General features: G+C 42.7%; 1 protein-coding gene across 1 annotated transcript in view; it reads left to right on the forward strand.

The window, feature by feature from the left end:
* Positions 1–20,603, forward strand: part of TEX10 (testis expressed 10) — a 225,418-nt gene that overhangs the window by 66,877 nt on the left and 137,938 nt on the right. Inside the window, exon 6 of the mRNA XM_056520143.1 lies at positions 14,006–14,144. Within this exon, the coding sequence (XP_056376118.1) occupies positions 14,006–14,144 (139 nt within the window). The remainder of the gene's footprint in view (positions 1–14,005; positions 14,145–20,603) is intronic.

Consider the following 20,603-nt stretch of genomic DNA (forward strand, 5'->3'; position numbering starts at 1 on the left):
TTTTCTGCTCTTAGGCAGTTTTGCTAAATCGCAGCATGTTGAGCCTATGGCATTTTTTCCCCTGAAATTGCGCTATATGGGTTTTAACTTTGGCGTTTTTGCAGGCCGTTTTTATCGATCCAAAAAAGTGGATACCTTTTTTTTTTTTTTAAATAAAATATTGTAGGGTTCCATTAAAAAAATAAAATAAAAAAGAGTACTGATGGAAAAAATTGTATTTAAAGAAATGTATCTTTTTTATAACAACATTTTTATTAACTTTTAAACGGGGATCAATTTATGTGTGCGGACAGGGCACTAAAAATGTAGCAGACAATAATAAATTTTGTGTGTGTGTGTGTGTTGTGTGTTAACTTTTTTTATTTTTTTTTATTTTATTTATTTATTTTTTACTCTTCTCCATGCTGTGAGCTGTAGTACCTGCATTAATAGACAGATTGCAACAGGTCTCAGAAGTTACACACTCTGCGATCTGTCTATTAATGCAGGTACTACAGCTCCAAGCATGGAGCAGAGTGTGCTCCATGTTGGGAGTAGTAGAACCTGCAGATCGTCCTATCTATTGCAGAGATGCGTAGTGGCTTTCTCCTGCGCTCTGCATCTCTGCACTATACTCTGGCGGCCAGTGATATGAATAGAAGATCACTCGTTCATATTTCCCTCTGAGAGCGGGGATTGGTCAACCATCCGGCCAATCCCCACTCTGGGCGGAAAATAGAAATTCACATCACTCATTCATATTCACATCACTGGCCTGCTGGCATACGGAGCATCTCTGCAATAGATAGGACGATCGCATCGGGTGTCAGGAGTGATACCTGCTGTGATCTTTCGATTAGTATAGGTACTATTACACTCATCATGGAGCAGTCTGTTCCATGCTGGGAGTAGTAGTACTACTAGTACTGACACACGCATACAATTTAACAAAATATAAATAACAAAAATTTCATTATAAAAAAAAAAAAAGTATACATTTTTTTCCCATCCCTACGGCATCGCAGGTAAAAAACAACTGGACTCCTAGAGTTAGTCTTTCCTTTATATTTCTCATTCCTTTTGAATATACTAATGGCTTTGGCTCAAAAACTGCTGTGGCAGGTTTCCAAAAACTGCCAGAAAACAAACAAGTGGAGACCTAGACTTAGGGGGGGTGGTTAAACTGGGCAAGTCACTGGTAAGTGAGAAATCTTGATGTTCAGGGGATATTTAAAAAAATTTGAATATTGTGCAAAAGTTCATTTCTTTCAGTAAAGTAACTTAAAAGGTGAAACTAATATGAGAGAGACTCATTACATGCAAAGCAAGATAGTTCAAGCCGGCTTAGGCTGCTTTGACACTATAAAATACTTCCGTTATGAACGCCTGTCATAAAAAGCCTGGAAATCGGCAATTTTACGGCCGGTACAAAATCACTAACGGCCGTTCGAAAATCCCATTATAGTTTATGGTAGGGATGTCCCGATATCATTTTTTAAGACCGAGTAGGGGTACCGATATTTAAATTCTAGTACTCGCCGATACCAAGTACCAGTACATATATTTTAAAGGGAATCTGACAGTATGGTGATGCGGTCTCTGGTGCTGCTTACCGTATGATATGTGGGTTCCTTGTGTACAATGGAGGCGACTGCTGTAGTATGAGCCAAGATTTCTCTCTTCTCCATTGGAGAGAACAGGGAATTTGCATTGGCGGCGAGACCGATGACAACATGGTGAGCAGCGGTAGAAACCGGGTCACCTGCACTACCTACCTATAAATTCAAGTTAGTGCAGGTGACTCTGCTGTAAGATTGCCTTTACCTTGCAGACATTAGCAGCAGCCCCCCGGCAGTCATTAGTAGCAGCCCCCCCCCCCCCCTTGTAGACATTCGTAGCAGCCCCCCTTTAGACAGTAAGCCCCCATTTAAACAGCTTCAGGGCCTCCCTTTAGACAGCAGCAGGGCCCCCGTTTAGACAGCAGCAGGCGGACCCCCCTCCTTTAGACAGCAGCAGCAGGCGGACCCCCCCTTTAGACAGCAGCAGCAGGCGGGCCCCCCCTTTAGACAGCAGCAGGCGGGTCCCTCCTTTAGACAGCAGCAGGGCCCCCCTCCCCCCGTAGACAGCAGGGCACCCCCCTGTAGACGTTAGTAGCAGCCCCACTCTTTGCAGACAGCTCACCTGTGGCTGTCCTCTGTCGGGTGCTGCCGCTCCACTGCCCCGTCCTCCCGATGGCGTCCTATGGAGGAGCATGTGACATATACGTCACTCTGCTTCCTCTGTAGCGTTACGCTGGGCGCAGGGGAGGAAGTGGAGTGATGTGTGTGTCACATGCTCCTCCATGGAACACTATGATGCGTATGGGAGGATGGGAGAACGGGGCAGCGGAGCGGCACCAGGTATCGGACATGGTATCGGCGGCATTAAACGAGTCCCCGATACCATGCAAATGGCTAGTATCGGCCCCGATAACAGTATCGGTATCGGGACATCCCTAGTGCCAACATTTACGGCCAATGACTGTATAAACATCAAAGAAGGATATATGGGAGACACTCCCCTCTGAAATGGAATGCAGTCTTTATTTTTCGTTTTAAAAAATGCAGCATGGTCTGGTATGGACGCAACACACAGGACCACGTAAGGTGTTTGGTGGCTTCTTTTGGTTAGTTTAAAAAAGCAAAACACCAAAAAAAAAAAAAAAAATAGACTCTGTAGGACTTAGGACTGCAGAATTCCTGGAAAAATTAATGTACAGAATTACTCAAACCCCCCCCCCCCCCTGTTACAATAAAATAGCGCCATAAAAGAACACTGTGTGAAGTAGCCCTTAGGGTATGCAATTCTAGTTATGATGGTCATCACTTACTGCACTATCTACCTATACATTTAAGTTAGTGCAGGTGACTCTGCTGTAAGATTGCCTTTAATAGTAGGTAGTATCCCCTTGTAGACATTAGCGGCAGCCCCCGGCAGTCATTAGTAGCAGCCCCCTCTGTAGACAGTCCTTGTAAACAGCAGCCCCCCTGTAGACCACAGCCCCCCATTAAACAGTGGGCCCCCCTTTAGACAGCAGCAGCAGGGCCCCCCCTTTAGACAGCAGCAGCAGGGCCCCCCCTTTAGGCAGCAGCAGCAGGGCCCCCCCCCCTTTAGGCAGCAGCAGCAGGGCCCCCCCCCCTTTAGGCAGCAGCAGCAGGACCCTCCGCCTTTAGGCAGCAGCAGCAGGGCCCTCCGCCTTTAGGCAGCAGCAGCAGGGCCCTCCGCCTTTAGGCAGCAGCAGCAGGCCCCCCCCCCCTTTAGGCAGCAGCAGCAGGGCCCCCCCCCTTTAGACAGCAGCAGCAGCCCCCCCCATTTAGACAGCAGCCCCCCCTCCCCCCGTAGACAGCAGGGCCCCCCGTTTAGACAGCAGCCCCCCTGTAGACATTAGTAGCAGCCCCCGGCAGTCATTAGTAGCAGCCCCCAGACAGCTCACCTGTGGCTGTCCTCTGTCAGATGCTGCCGCTCCACTGCCCCGTCCTCCCGATGGCGTCCTATGGAGGAGCTTGTGACATATACGTTGCTCTGCTTCCTCCGTAGCGTTACGCTGGGCAGTATGTAACACTGGAACACTATGATGCGGACGGGAGGATGGGAGAACGGGGCAGCGGAGCGGCACCAGGTATCGGACATGGTATCGGGGACATTAAACGAGTCCCCTATACCATGCAAATGGCTAGTATCGGCCCCGATATCGGTATCGGGACATCCCTAGTCTATGGGATTTTTCTAATGGCAGTTTAAACCCGTTATCGCCTGTTATTAATAACGGCCGTTATTTTGTGACTGGTGAATGAACGGGAGAAATAGTGCATGCACTAATTCTCCCGATACCATCGCCAGTCACAAAATAACGGCCCTTATTAACGGGCGATAACAGGTTAAAACTGTAATTAGAAAAATCCCATAGACTATAATGGGATTTTCTAACGGCCGTTAGTGATTTTGTACTGGCCGTACAACTGCCGATTTCCAGCCTTTTTATAACGGGCGTTCATAACGGAAGTATTTCTATAGTGTGAAAGCAGCCTTTCAGCTCATGAAATCCTCAAATCCACAATCTCAGAAAATTTGAATATTACATGCAATCAAGAAAACAAGGATTGTACATAGAATAATATCGGACCTCTGAAAAGTAGAAGCATGCATAGTACTCAGTACTCAGGCCCCTTTTTGCAGCAATTACTGCCTCAATGCGGTGTGGCATGGAAGCTATCAGCCTGGGGCTCAGCTGAGGTGTTATGGAAGACCAGGATGCTTTAATAGCCGCCTTCAGCATTGTTTAGTCTTATGTCTTTCATCTTTCTCTTGACAATACCCCATTGATTCTCAATGGGGTTCAGGTCAGACGAGTTTGCTAACCAATCAAGCACAGTAATCCCATGGTCATTGAACCAGGTTTTGGTGCTTTTGGCAGCATCCCTATAAACTCTTCTGTGGAAGGAAGCATTAAGTGCTCCAAGATCTCCTGGTAGACGGATGTGTTGACCCTGTACTTAATGAAGCACAGTGGACCAACACCAGCAGATGACATGGCTCCCCAAATCAACACAGACTGGAAACTTCACACTGGACTTTAAGCATCTTGCCTTGTATGCCTCTCCATTCTTCCTCCATACTCTGGGTTTCCAAATGAGACGCAAAACTTGTTTTCATCAGAAAAGAGGACCACTGAGCAACAGACCAGGTCTGTTTTTCTTTAGCCCAGGTAAGACTCTTCTGACATTGCTTGTTGTTCAGGGGCTGCTTGATAAGATGAATACGACATTTGAAGCCCATGTCCAGGATCCGTCTGTGTGTGGTGACTCTTGATGCACTGACTCCAGCCACAGTTCACTCCTCCACTCCTTGTGAAAGTCCCCAACACTTTTGAATGGCCTTTAGTAAGCTGTAATTACTGTAAGCCGTAATCGTCAAAATTGTGACAAATCACGGCTTGAACTATCTTGCTTTGCATGTAATGAGTCTCTCTCATATATTATAAAAAAAAAAACAGAAACCTAGCCACTCATCCACAATTTGTATTTTGATCTACTTGCTTCTCAGTATAAATTCAATTACGAACAGGTTGTTACTATACATTTTGATCAAAAAGTGCAAGCCCACTCGCCGCATCAAGGCCACCTATTCAGAGTGTGTCCCTAACATAACACTGGTGTAGCACCGGGCAGCAACCACTGCCTCCGCGACACCAAGTCCATAGGATGAACGACCCAGTGGCCAGGCAGCCCCACTGCTGCCCAACCAAGCCCCCATCCCCGGGTCACACCACCCCACAGACAAAGCATCACAGTAACATTGATTGCCGCAGGGCACCACACCAGTGTTAATATCTACCATGTGCTCCCTGAGGGCTGGGAGAATCAAAATGTATACTAACAACCTGTTAGTTTTTGAAATTATGCTGAGAAGCAAGTTGATCAAAATACAAATGGTGGATGTGCGGCTAGGTTTCTCTTTTTGTTGTCTCTCATTTATTAGTTTCACCTTTTAAATTTCATTACTGAAATTAACTTTTGCACAATATTCAAATTTTTGGAGTATCACCTGTACTTGTAGATCATAGACTACAGAATGCCATGCAATATCAAGCAGCTGCTTTTAAAGCCAGAAGGATATGATCATGTATCAAAAGAGGCATGGACTTGCAGGACGAAGACTTAATACTACAGCTTTATAAATCATTGGTATAGCCTAGAATATACTATTCCGTTTTAGGCACCGGTTCATAAAAGGGACGTTTTTGAGTGGGAAAGGGTACACACACACAACTAAGGGGCATGGAACATCTTAATTATGAGAAAATATATAAAGAATTACATTTGTTTAGTCTTGAGAAGACGTTAAAGGGGGCATATGATCAACTTATTTGTATATGAATGGCCCGTACAACAAAATATGGGGAAAAGCTGTTCCAGGCAAAAACCCTCTCAAAAGACAAGGGGCACTCCCTCTCAATGGGGCAAAAGGAAGAAAAAAAAAAAAGGTTTGGTTGTTTACATCGGAGGAGTGTCCGGACATTCCCCTGACAGTGGAGAACTGCTCGAAGATGCACCATCTCATTGACAAAAGTGCATTTCTGTGTGGAGTCCGCAGAAAGAATGGACAGGTCTATTCTTTCTGCGGACACCGGAATTTGAATTTCCGTGCCAGATGTTTCCGACGTGGAAATTCTATGTGAATATTGTAGTAGAATCCTATTGAAATCAGTCCAGGGGCGACAATCCTTCTTTACCATAAGAACTATGTGGGAGGTTCATCAAAACTTGTGCAGAAAAAAAGTCGACCAGTTGCCCATAGTAACCAGTCAGATCGCTGCTTTCATTTTTGAAAACTCCTCTGAAAAATATAAGCAGCAATCTTATTTGTTGCTATGGGCAACTAGCCGACTTTTTTTTTTTCTCGGCAAAGATTTTGGTAAATCTACCCCTATGAATTTATGGAAGTCCACCTCAGGAACTGGGCACAACAGGAACAGTTGAGGGCTTCAAAACAGGGTTTGATACATTCCTAGGACAAAATAACATTAATGCATATGCAGAAATATAGATTCCCTTCACCACCTTGGTTAAATTTGATGGACATGTGTCTCTTTTCAACTGTGCGAATTATGTAACCAGATATCTTTAAAAGGGGAATTCTGCCCCTATACATCTTATCCCTTATCCAAAGGTGAAATTCTGGCCCAGAGATCTCTGCCGCACCCCCTGTGATTAAACATCTTATCCCCTATCCTTTGGATTGGGAATAAGATGTATAGAGGCGGAGTATCCCTTTAAGTGCATCTAAAACAAGGTTAGCTGAACCTTACATTATCAAATGCAAGTATCATAAACCACTTTATACTACGTTAAAGGGGTATTCCGGGATCTAAGCTTTTATCCCCTATCCAGAGGATAGGGGATAAAATGTCTGATCGCAGGGGGGGTAGGGGATAAAAGCTTAGATCCTGGAATATTCCTTTAAGAGAAATTATACACTTCCCATGCACATTTACATCTATTTTCTATGCTGCAGTTTTAAGAAAGATATAAGCCTAGTATAGATTAAAAAAAAAAGATTTGATTTAAAATACAGTATTTTCAAAAGGAAAAGGTTTCCAAATGCTTTTTCTTGGTTTACCATTGGTGATTTAAATGGGCACTGTCAGATACAAAAACTTTTGATATGTTGTAAAGCATGCAAAACCAATAGGTTTTGCAATTGCTTTCATTTAGAAAAATTTCAGTGTTTCATACTGAAAAAGACAGTCAAACAACTGCCCCCGCCTGCTTTGACACATACTAGTCCTGCTGTGTCCATGCATCATCACCTATGTCATGGACACACTTCCTTGATTCACAGCTGTGAGTGCAGGGCTCACGGCTGGAGGAAAAATCCTGCCACTGTCAGCTTGTCCCACTACTGTCAGTGAGGACATGCTGGGAGTTGTAGTTTTGCTAATGCTAGGAGAGATGTGAGCAGACAGCATACTGAGGAAGGGGGAGGAGACCTGCACAGTGAGGCCACGCCCCCTGTTTGAGAGGAATTCAGACTAGTGAGCGAAATTGTCATAAAAAGAAAAGTAAAGGTGCTAGACACACAAAAATTAGATGTACATGGTCAGGATTAGGTACTGAGTGAGATGTAAAAATAAAATAAAAAATAGTTGGATCTGACAGGTACGCTTTAAGTAGTGAGGTCTCTCTTTAACGGCCCTCTTTTTACTATGATGCCAGAATGGACAGAAGGCCAGAAAGATATTGCTCTTAAACTTTCTTACACCTCTCTATCCATTTCATACCTTTTTTATACTTTTTAGTTTCCAACAAGTTTGTTTTCCCCTAAATATTGCTGTGGTGTCCTTTTTATTACCATTGCAGTCCTGTGGGTGGCGCTCTCAGCATACATGTGGTGTTGATTGACACCTCTGTATCACTACACCTGGACAGAATATTTGTATTCAGATAACCTAGGCCCTGTTCTTTTATTACACACCTACATTCTTTTAAATAAACACAAATCTAGCTATATACAATTTTTAAGAAATCAATTCTATATATTTTTATAGCCCCCATGATTGTGGGTGGCATCTCTCTTGAATATATATACATTAATATTCTTACAGTAGTCTGTTAGTAGGCTCTGTAATAGACAATGGCACTTCTAGTTTACTATTGAGAATTTTGAGTTTCATTTGAACCAGTTCTTGAGAAACAATGGGGTCATTTTCTTTGTTCCACCTGGTGAATATGAAATGATCCTTTATTCTGAATCATGTCCAAAAAATCGTTGAATAAGCAGTTTCTGCCTCTGTCAGAAAACCAGATTTGACTCTGTTAGGGACAGGTAATATCTCGATATTGCATCCTCATAGTTTATTTTGATATTTTCAGTTATACCTAAAATACTGGCATGTTCTAGGATCACTGAGGCAGTTTTGACAGATTTAGACGTTTGACAGATTTAGACGTTTGTGCCCGTCAGTGTACGGACCGTTAGGAAGATAGTGAAAGAAAAATTTGTGCATGTCACGTCTTTTTCTCCCGCTATCATAACGGGACTTATAGCGGACGTTAGAGGAATCCCATTCAAGTGAATGGGATCCTAGTCTCCTGTTATAACTCCCGTTTTGCTCCGTTAAAATAACGGACATTAATGGCAGCCAAAGTAGGAAAAAAAAGCCATTAATGTCTGTTTGTAATGGAGCAACAGTATAGTGTGTGAAAGGATCCTTACACGTAGGGCCATGTTTTCTTCCTAAGACACTTATATCCATGCTGTTCATTATTTATTGAGTTTATTTATTAAATTTTTTAATTAAATTAGATATGCAGTGCACAATTGCTTTTCCCATCCAGCATAAACAAAAGTTATATAACTTTCCTATATACTTGCATCTTCTTTCACTGTTCATCTGTAATTCCTTTGTGAGCTGTGTACAGGAAGCTCAGTAGTTCATTCTGCTAGCGTTACTTTCGAGCACATAGAGCTGCATTAGGTAGCCATCTTAGGCTTGGAACGTCACTATTGCCCACAATTCAACAGGAGGGTTTTCTCCCTCTCTTCACTCTCCTCTTCCAGCTACGCGATCCGCCCCTTTTCAATATTCATTCATTCATTTTACATTGAGCCCTGATAGGCTGAGCTTTGTAGCCCCCTGTATTGCCCTACACTGTAACCTCACAGCCAATTGCAATGCTAGCACCCTATGCTGGCCAAACCCCTTTTCAGTGCAATGCCCATCCCGACCCCTGATGCAGACCCCCCAATCAGTGTACGTGCTATACTAGAACAGAAGTCTTCACATCACTGGCGGGGATCGGGTTATTAGGAGCAGATCTCCATCCACCGCCTGCATTCCTTATGCTAGTATTGCATCTACAGTGGTGTACAAACTGTATGTGCCAAGTGCTGGAAAAAACTACAACTCCCAGCATGCCTGGACAGCCAAAGGATGTCCGGGCATGCTGGGAGTTGTAGTTTTGCCACTGCTGTAGACACACAGTTTGGAGACTACTTTACATGCTATTCTAGCATAAAGAATGCCAGCAGGGATCGGGTTATTCAGAGCAGATCCCAATTCCCCGCTAGCGTTCTTCATGCTAGTTTAGCATGTACATATTGCCCCCTGTGCACTTATGAAGCAGCCAAGTGGGCGACATCAGCGCTCGCTCCCCAGCCAACCCGCTGACTCCCGCCAGGGAATGAATCTCTGCAGAGCAAGTAAAATCCCCAGCCGAGAGCCCTGATTGGTCACCACGTGTGACCCAGCGGGGCAAAGATTCATTCACCGCTGGCCAGGGAGCGAGCACTGATGCCACCCGCTTCCCTCACTTCTGGTCTCAGGAATGAGATCCGCTGCGATCTGTCTCTCTGTGCTGGTACTACAACTCCAATCATGGCAGTTGTAGTACAAGCGCTGCAGCAGCCTCCCGCAGCCTATGGATGTGTAGGAGCCATTCCTGCCGTCTCTCAGTGCTGCGGTGATACTATTACCACCATCATGGACCAAAGTCTGGTCCATGATGGTGGTTGTAGTAACACCACAGCGCTGAGGGACAGCAGGAATGGCTCCTGCAAATCAATCGGCTGCACAGTGCTTGTACTACAACTCCCATGATGAGAGTTGTAGTTCCAGTGCAGAGGGACAACTCCCATCATTCCCAGATATCATTTGCCTGTCTGGAAATTATGGGAGTTGTAGTTTAGCAACAGCTGGTGGCTGTCCCTCTGTGCTGGTACTACTACTCCCCTCATGGGAGTAGTAGTACAATTGCTGCTGGTACTTCTACTCCCTTTATGGGAGTAGTAGTACCAGTACAGAGGGACAGCCACCAGCTGTTGCTAAACTACAACTCCCATCATTTCTAGACAGGCAAATCATATCTGAGAATGATGGCGGTTGTAGTTTCGGAACAGCGATCCTCCACCTGTTGCTAAACTACAACTCCCATTATTTTTATTATTATATTTCCAAACAGCCAAAGGCAAAAGTTGTTTGGAATCACTGTTTTTATGGGCATTCTGCCCAGGAGAGAGGACCCAAAATGTACTAACCCTTTTTTCGTGTTTTTCTTTTCCTTTCGTTTCAGATTTTTTTTTTTTTTTTTTATCTTTTAATAAAACTGTTAACAAGGGCTTGTCGGGGAGTGTTTTTGTAATAAATAATTTTTTAAACGTGTTTAAATTTTTATTTTATTTTACAGGCTTAGTATGGAATCCATTACTGAGCCAGATCTTATCGTTATCCCCAAAACCAGCTAGCACTATCCCCCAATTATTACCCCGGTACCCACTGCCTCAGGGGTGCTGGGGAGAGCTTGTACTAACAGGCCAGGAGCGTCAAATATAGCGCTCCTGGGCCTAGGCGGTAACAGGCTGGCGTTATTTAGCCTGGGGAGGGCCAGTAACAATGGTCCTTGCCCACCCTGGTAACATCAGGCTGTTGCTGCTTGGTTGGTATCTGGCTGATACTGAAATTACGGGAAACCAAACGCATTTTTTTTTTTTACACTTTATTATTGTTGGGGGGGAAAAAAAAAAACAAAGCATAGGGTTCCCTGTATTTCATTCTCAGATACCAACCAAACAGTAACAGCCTGACGTTACCAGGGTGGGCGAGGACCATTGTTACTGGCCCTCCCCAGTCTAAATAATGCCAACCTGTTACCGCCTAGGCCCAGGAGCGCCATATTTGATGCTGCGGGCCTGTTAGTACTGGCTCTTTTTCGGCACCCCTGGGGCAGTGGGTACCGGAGCAATAATTGGGGGTTAGCACTAAGCCCTGGCTTAGTATTGGAAGCTGTCTAATAGACTGAATCCATTACTAAGCCTGTAAAACAAAGAAAACACAACACATTTTAAAAAAAAAAAAATGTATTCCAAAAACACTTCCCCACAAGCTCTTTTTAACCATTTTATTAAAAGGCAAAAAAAAAAAAAAAAAAAAACTGGTCATCTACTTAGTCCCCGAATCCGTAGTAGTCCTCCGCATTCATGTATCTGAAGAAGAGAAGAAAAAAGTGAAAAATGCGTTATTACATTTTGGGCGCTCTCCCCTGGGAAGCAGTGCCTTCTCAAACAGGGAGCATCCAGGTGTTGCGAATATACAACCCCCATCATTCCCAGACAGCCTTTGGCTGGTGGGGAAAAAAATGTGGAAAGAAAAAATAACTGTGAAATAAAAGAAACTAAAAATGTGAAAGAAAAAAACCACACATATATCTGTATCTTGCACATTTTTTTTTTTTCTCCGCTGTGACTTTAGAGTAGACAAGAGGAGGTGGTGTTACAAAGTGCTGTCCTGAAGTGATTTTATTTATTTATTTTTTGCTTATGTACCCCAAATGTATCAACCCCCTAGTATAATATGATAAATCTGTCACGCGTAAGCAAAATCAAAGCAAAAATAAACTTCAAAAATCCCAGCATGCCTGGACAGCTTTTCTCCATCACATCACATTGTGGCTAGTCGCTAACGGCTGTCAGGTTCCCCCTTTTTTTTTTTTTTTTGTCTTTTACAGGCCGTTAACAAGACTAGAGCACAACGGCGCCATTCTTTTTGGTGGCGAATAGAGGGAGGAGTAGACTGCTATTGCAGTAATCTATCTTTGCTATTCTCCTAACGGGCTGTGCCGTGTCATAACGGCAGTGTGAAAGTTACGGTTTTGCGTGCATAGCTTAGCTCCAGTGTCAAAAAAAATAAATAAAAAAATAGGGGAGCCTGACGGCCGATAGCGGCTGAGCACAATGGCAGTGTGAAAAGGGCCTAACTATGATGTGATAAAAGCTGCAGTGTAAAGCAGTTGGGGAAGGCAGAACATTAGTTTGAGCTTCTGATGGGACAGCAAGTGGATTTGACTACACCAATGTTTCCCAACAGAGTGGCTTCAGCTGTTGCAAAACTACAACTCCCAGTATGCCTGGACAGCCAACAGCTGTAGTTGTAGTTTTGCCACTGCTGGAGACACAGTTTGGAAAATACTATTACATGTTTAATACAATAAACAATGCTGGTACCGCTATGATGAAGCTGCGGGCTTCTGCGCCTGCACTCAACGAATTACAGCAGTGGTTTCCAAACAGTGTTTCTCCAGCCGTGGCAAAACTACAACTCCCAGCATGCCTGGACAGCCAATGCCCAGCGTCCTCTATGGTAGTATAACATGTAATAGTGTTTTCCAAACTCTGTGTCTCCAGCAGTGGCAAAACTGCAACTTCCAGCATGTCTGAACAGCCTTTGGCTGTCCTGGCATGCTGGAAGTTGTAGTTTTGTCACTGCTGGACAGACAGTTTGAAAACACTGCTGTAATATCAGCACAAGCACACAGCCGCAGCTTGCATTTCTATTGGACAAGGGGAAGGTGGGGAAAGGGACCTCATTAGGATGGGAGGGAGCTAAGGTGTTACTTTTGTAATTTACTCAGTGTGGAGAGCAGGGGGAGGGCAGCAGCTTACAGGAAGTAGGAGAGGAGGACTTGGGAAATGAAGTCTTTTATGACTCTGCTTCTCCCTCCATGCTGCAAACAGAGGGAACTTTGGGAGGCAATAACATGAAAACTACTTGACCGATTTTGACCAAAGACGTCTTGCTGAATAGGTCTTTACAAGATCTATGAGAAGGTTAAAGTTATTTTTTAAGTATCAGTGCTGCATATATCCTTTAAAGGGGTTCCCTCATGATAAGCCATCAATGTCTGGTTTATGAGGGTCCTAACACCCGACACCCATGCTGATCTGCATATCCAAGACTCAGTCATATACACAATGAATACAAAATGATTAATATTAATAAATTCATAATCTACATAGAAATGCATAATATTCAAAGAAATACATCTTGTTAATTTTAAAATGGGCTAATAAAAAAATATTTACATAAAAAATGAGTCAATTAACCAGTTCAATGGGATGGGCTCCAAATCTTGCATCCATCTTGAGCCCATCCCATTGGAGAGTGGCTCCTGTTCTTGCTGATTTTGGCTTTCCTTTAAAGGAAATCTGTCATCAGTGTCACCTGCACTGATCTGTTGGTACAGACAGGTAGTGCAGATGACACTGCTGACAACGGTACTTGCCTTGTCCCATTCCGTGCTGTCGTTCAATGGCAATCCTTCTCAGTAACTTTAGCTCCGGGCCAATTTGGAGCATGGGCGTAGCTTGGTGACGTGAGCGCTGTTGTTCTCTGCTGGTCCTGTTGCTGGTAAACAGCAGCGGAGACATCACTAAGCTCCGCTTATGCTCCAAGTCGGGCCCAGAGCTGAAGATACCAAAGAGGATTGCTGGAAAACAAGGGCACAAACCGGTCCAAGGTAAGTATCGTTGTCATCAGTGTCACCTGCACTACCTGTCTGTACAGACAGGTAAGTGCAGGTGACACTGATGACAGATTTCCTTTAATCAATGGTAATCCTTTTAAAAACTCCTAAATAATGTGTTTCCTCTGCTTTATCGAGTTATTTTAGTGAAATTTTGTATTGTTACTCTTGTTACTAATTGTATGTTTCAGTGGCTACAGAAAAGTTGATTCATGCCGTATACATGATGTATCAGCAGAGAGACCTTCATTTGTCTGTACGTTCCACGCTTCTAACATTTTTCAACAAAGTTTACTTAAAAGAAGAAGATATCTGTCTCAATCAGGGGAGGTAAGGTTATTTACCAAGTCACTATTGTTTTCCCCCCTCCATTTAATTGTCACTTAATTGAATTGCAAAATAGAAAAAACCCTTATGTTGCACTTACATGATTTTGTTGATGCACAGTAATCGTGTAAATAAATTAGTATGTTTCGTTATTGCTGTCTTTTACTATAAAAGTTGTTCCTTTTAACAAATTTAAAGTAAAGCTACTTTTTCTTTTTTTTTGCTTCACTGGCCCTTATTTACGAAGAGTGGAGTGTAGGTTTCTTTGTGGGTTTTAATTTCCTACAATTTATTTTCCACAGTATTTACTAAAGTTACCCTACATTTTCCACTTTCCCTACATTTAGCTTTTTTTTACACATGCTCTGAGCCGCAGGGTATTCCTCAGCTGAAATCAATCACATTTTCTGTGGAAATCTTAGTAAATATGTTGGGTTTTTGTGAAAATGTCGGGAACACGCTCCTTTTCGGTGACCACGCCCCCTTTTCCTGGTGACAATGCCCCTTTTCTGGTTTTCCTAGCAAAGTGGAGAGTCAGTTAGGGTTTTTTTCAGTTCTGGCGCTCAACCCACCAAAACATGTCGAGTTTGCAATAGTAAATAAGGGCCACTGTGTTTTTTCCCAGTCTGACCACAGTGCTCTCTTTAGAGATCTATGGTCAGACTGAAACTGCACAACCTCCTCCGGAGGATACAGCAGCTTATAAGGCCATAAACAAAAAGTGCAAAAGAAGCCCAAAGAGTCACTTATACAAAGATAATATAAATCAATGTTATTGGTATGCACTAAAATTAGATACACACATAAAGAGGAAAACAATACATCACAAAAAGCGGCAAAACCGGATACCCTGCGGCAAGAGTGGTAGTGTAGGGGTATTGCACATAAACCACTGATCAACCAATATGCTTAAATACAGATACAAACCAATATAATAGCAGCTTAGTAAATATACGGTATAAAAAATGCAAAGTGCAATTTAAGTAAGGTGCTGTATGCTAGTAGGTACAGATACCTAAACACCAGCAGTAAAGTGCATAATATTACAAAAATGAATGTTACACAATACCCACAACAGGATTAAAACAATAACAGAGACACTGCAGGGACCGGGATGCCGACCTTACACTCTTCCTGTATCCGTCTGTCTTTTGTTACAATTAGCAGCTTATAAGGTAATACCTTGTAGTAATACTACAAGGCTTATAGGGTACCGTTAATCAAAAAAACTTTTGATTATAGATAACTTTCCAATTGCATGTTATTAAAAAATACGCTTCTTTCTATTTAATTTTCCACCTTGAAAAAATGATCACTAGGGGATTCCCTACCAGTCCTGGCCACAAGCCCTTTTTATAGATTTCAGACTCATACTGGAGTCCTAAATCTCAGACTGCAGCCAGGACACAGACAAGCTCAGCTGGCAGCTCTGAATCTTCTCCTCTGTTTACAACTGCATGTGCAAGTCTATGGAAGTTGCATTGAGGGTGCGTGGTATGACATCACAACCTGACCCTCAATCCCACCACCCAAACCTCCCTGGCGCCTGCTCCAAGCGTTCAGAACAAAATGCTCCGAACGCTGGGGCAACGGAGTACCTCTTTAAGGCCAAAATGGGCTTTGTCTTAAGTGGATACACAAAAGAATACGCAGGTCATGGATGTAGTCCTCTGCATTCATGTATCTGAAAAGAGAAGGGGGAAAAAACACACAAAAAAAAACCTAACTTACCATTTCCTTTCCAGCTCTGTCATTTTCCTGTGTAGCTCCATGTCCTTTTTGGACAGCCTTTAGCTGTCTGGACATGCTGGGAGTTCCTTCACTGTAGGACTTATCTATGCTACACCCTATGCTGCGCTCCCTAAACTATGCTCAATTTGCCTGTAAAACTAATCTGGCTATGCTACACCTGTGTTAAACTAGAGTCATGGCCGTAAATATTGGCACCCCTGAAATTTTTCATGAAAATGAAGTATTTCTCATAGAAAAGGATTGCAGTAACACATGTTTTGCTATACACATGTTTATTCCCTTTGTTTGTATTGGAACTAAACCAAAAAAGGAGGAGAAAAAGCTAATTGGACATAGGCCCTCATTTACTATTGCAAACCCGACATGTTTTGTTGGGTTGTGCGACAGAAATGTCTGCACCAGATTTTGCACCTGAATAAAAAAATAAAAAAAAACCTGACTAACTCTCCATTTTGCTAAGAAAACCCGAAAAGGGGGCATGGTCACCGTGTCATATTTGTATCGCTGTATTTTTGTAACTTATGGCGGTTCCACAGTATATAACTGTATACAGCCAATGGCTGTCCGGGCATGCTGGGAGTTGTAGTTTTGCAACATCTGGAGGTTGAAGACCAGTGGTATAGAGTGTCAGCGCCGGCGGTCGCAACAAACAGGAGGACGAGGAGGGCAGCGCTTGCGGGTGACATATGTGGGTAGTACCCCGATGGGGACAGCGCAGCGCTGGGCTAATAATGGGGGGGGGGGGGGGGGCAGAACACCCATGGCACTGAAGCTAATCTCTCTGGCTGTGGACGGAAGAGAAAAATTGATGAAAGGTGTCAATGCAGGATAGTCCCAATGGCAGATAAGCAGCCCCAAACAAGTTCCAAAGATATTCAAGCTGTCCTGCAGGCTCAGGGAGCATCAGTGTCAGCGCAAACTATCCCTCGACATTTAAATGAAATGAAACGCTATGGCAGGAGACCCAGGAGGACCCCACTGCTGACACAGAGACTTTAAAAAGCAAGACTACATTTTTGCCAAAATGAACTTGAGTAAGCCAAAATCCTTCTGGGAAAACGTCTTGTGGACAGATGAGACAAAGATAGAGCTTTTTGGTAAAGCACATCATTCTACTGTTTACCGAAAGTCGAATAAGGCTTACAAAGAAAAGAACACAGTACCTACAGTGAAATATGGTGGAGGTTCAATGATGTTTTGGGGGCTGTTTTGCTGCCTCTGGCACTGGGTGCCTTGAATGTGTGCAAGACATCATGAAATCTGAGGATTACCAGCGGATTTTGGGTCGTACTGTACAGCCCAGTGTCAGAAAGCTGGGTTTGAGTCCAAGATCTTGGGTCTTCCAGCAGGACAATGACCCCAAACATATGTCAAAAAGCACCCAGAAATGGATGGCAACAAAGCGTTGGAGAGTTCCAAAGTGGCCAGCAATGAGTCCAGATCTGAATCCCATTGAACACCTGTGGAGAGATCTTAAAATTGCTGTTGGGAAAAGGCACCCTTTCAATGAGAGAGACCTGGAGCAGTTTGCAAAGGAAGAGTGGTCCAACATTCCGGCTAAGAGGTGTAAGAAGCTTATTGATTGTTACAGGAAGCGACTGATTTCAGTTAATATTTAGTTGCACAGCCTTTGGAAAAAATAAATTAAGGGTGCCAATAATTTTGTCCAGACCATTTTTGGAGTTTGGTGTGACATTGTCCAATTTGCTTTTTTCCCCCCTCCCTTTTATGGTTTAGTTCCAATACACACTAAGAGAATAAACATGTGTATAGCAAAACATGTGTAACTGCAATCCTTTACTATGAGAAATACTTCAGTTTCTTAAAAAATTTCAGGGTTGCCAATATTTACGGCAATGACTGTATGCTATTATAACTACACTTGTCTCCCATTGCAAAACTACAACTCCCATACTGCCTGGACAGCCTTTGGCATGCTGGGAGTTGTAGTCCCTTAACTCTAAACCTTAGCTACGCTAACTACACTATGCAAATTGATACTCGTGTTACTTAGATCCTATTAAAATTTATAAAGACCAATGTATAGTAACGAGGCTATTGTCAGTAGTCCTGTATGGTGTGCGCAAAATATACCGGAAGTATATGCGTCTTATTCACTGTACAAATATCACCTAAGGATGTACCTAGGTAGTATATAAAGTATACAGAAATCGCCTAAAGATATACATAGGTGATATATAAAGTATCCAAAGCACCTCACAAAATATAGTAGAGGGATGACCATATAATATTAATGCATATACACTGTTATATACAATATAAATTCATATACACTAATGAGCAATGGTCAGAATAAACACATATAAAAGTGCCACTTAAGAAGCAAATAACATAAATGGTCACTTACGGTTTTGCAGGAAAGTGCAGGGCAGGTACATGATGTAACAGGAAACAGCAATGTGGCAAGTTCTGATAGAAAACCGTACATATGAGTAAGCCAAATAGTTAAATAGCTGTCCCTAAAATATTATTCCTGCACTTACCCTGCCTAATAGTGGAGGATGAGCCCCCACTTTAAACTTCGACTGTACACTATAGGATCCTAGATCGCCCTATCCGACCATATAGTAAAGGCTCTAATGATCATGCATCACCATTTACAGACTACAAGAATGATAGAACAGTGCAATATAATGTGCTCAAACAAAAATATACAAAATGATGATAAAAACTATTAGCTTCCTCAACTCGTTTCCCCCCATTTATGATGGTTTCGGGGTTCCTCAGGAGGGAGTCATAAAATTACAAGTGTAAATGCTATGTAGGGAAAAATATATAGCATATGATGTAGAAGTATGTCCCCATAGCTGAGGTGCGCAGATGCCGTGCGTCCCTAATTATGGTCGTATATCGGATCTCTTTTTATACTCCTACTAGTGAATGAGGGGAGGTTCCTATAGAAAAATGACATTACACATCTGTCATACAGTAACCTGGAGTCCTGCACTGGCGCCAATGCATAATCCACGTGTAGACTCAAAGTATGCGCTTCCGGTATGCCTGGATCATCTTCCGGAAAGGACTGATGCGTTCCACTGGTACTCAGTGTGGAGCGCCCATGCCGGAAGTGATGCACAGGGTTAACACTCCGGCAAATCGGATATAGTGTATGCACATCGTAGAACTAGGATTCCACGCTGGAAATGATGTATGCGTTCCATTGGATTGGAGCGCATAATTAATCGCACAGAGATATGAAACATGCGCAAATTTAGATGCAACTATAATAGATATCACATGTAATAATTAAAATGATTATGAAGCATATACCCACATTAAAGATAGATTATACATTGTAGACATAGTATATATTTACCAACAAACTGAACCTACAGTAATGAATTAGTATATTTCATATACAGGACAGCAGTTATGTACAGGTGTGGAAAACACGTACATACAAGTTACTCCCCCTCTTCTTCACCATCCAATATTTACAGATCATGGCATCTAGAGACAGAGGGGGACATTTATCATTAAAAGTGTACGCTACTCTTTTTTTTTTTTTTTTTAACTATCTTTTTCCTTCTAACTTTTTGCTTAGCAGCGTGTAATTTATCATCAGAGTCTACCATAGATAATGAATTCCCCGCAGCTGTGCTCGTTTTTGTTTTGCGCAGGGTAGATAGGTTTTGTACGTGTGCTTTTGGTATGCGTACTTTTGCGCCTAGAAATCGGGGTTAGCCCAATATTTTGTGACTTATTAAAAATGTAGCATATGATAAATGAGGGTGCAGTGCATGTCTTAATCAGAAAACGGTGTACTGCTAGACAAAACACTTGGGAACTTCTATTCAAAAAGTCGCATATAAGTCGCTAAATTTACATAACTGCGACATTCAAGCGCCAAGGATAGACTAAAAAAAAGTCTATATTGAATGATAAATGTCCCCCAGATTCCCTAAGTTAGTAGCATAGCCTCATTTCAATTGGTGTTTTTTTTTTTATTTTTTTTAAAAAGCTCATTGTATAATAATGAACAAAGATATTAGGCCCCAACCATACATAAATATATATACACCTCTCCCAGTCATTAGAACCAGGATCCACCAATTTTCCCTGAAACCGACAAAAAATATACTTGTGGAAAACAAAGATCAAAATCAAAATGTATTCAATAAAACACTGGTATGATAATTGGTCATTCAGACCATGTGGTGTAACACAAACAAATCTATACTGGGTCTCTTTTTGTTAAATCTTTCTATCCCAGTCACCCCATCTAGGGCTTTTCCTAATTGCCTCAATTCCCTTAAATTCAAGGGCTTTGCTGTCACCTTCCAGACATGTCTAGCCACTGAGGTATTCCTATGATGTCTGATGTCCCGACTCTTCTCCTCAGTTCTTGTTTTGTTTTACCAATGTAATTGAGTGGGCATGTACATGTAATTAGATATACAACCCCCTCCGTCCTACAGTTTAGGAAATGCCTAATTAAATAGGCATTCCTAAAGGTCTTCCCAGGACTAATTAAGCAAATTACACTAGTCTCCCTCCCTCCCTGCTCCACTACCTATTCTAACTACGCTCTGTAGTAAACTGCATATGCGCTCGTAGATTACTACGGACTCTCTGTCTACGTTAGCCCTAACTGCATTCACACTAACTGCATTCTGTAGTAAACTTTGCATGCACACGCTTTTTATTACGAAACCCGGGAAACTTTACATCACAGGCTAACTCAGCCTG

The sequence above is a fragment of the Hyla sarda genome, chromosome 5 (assembly GCF_029499605.1).
Source record: "Hyla sarda isolate aHylSar1 chromosome 5, aHylSar1.hap1, whole genome shotgun sequence".
NCBI classification, from domain to species: Eukaryota; Metazoa; Chordata; class Amphibia; order Anura; family Hylidae; genus Hyla; species Hyla sarda.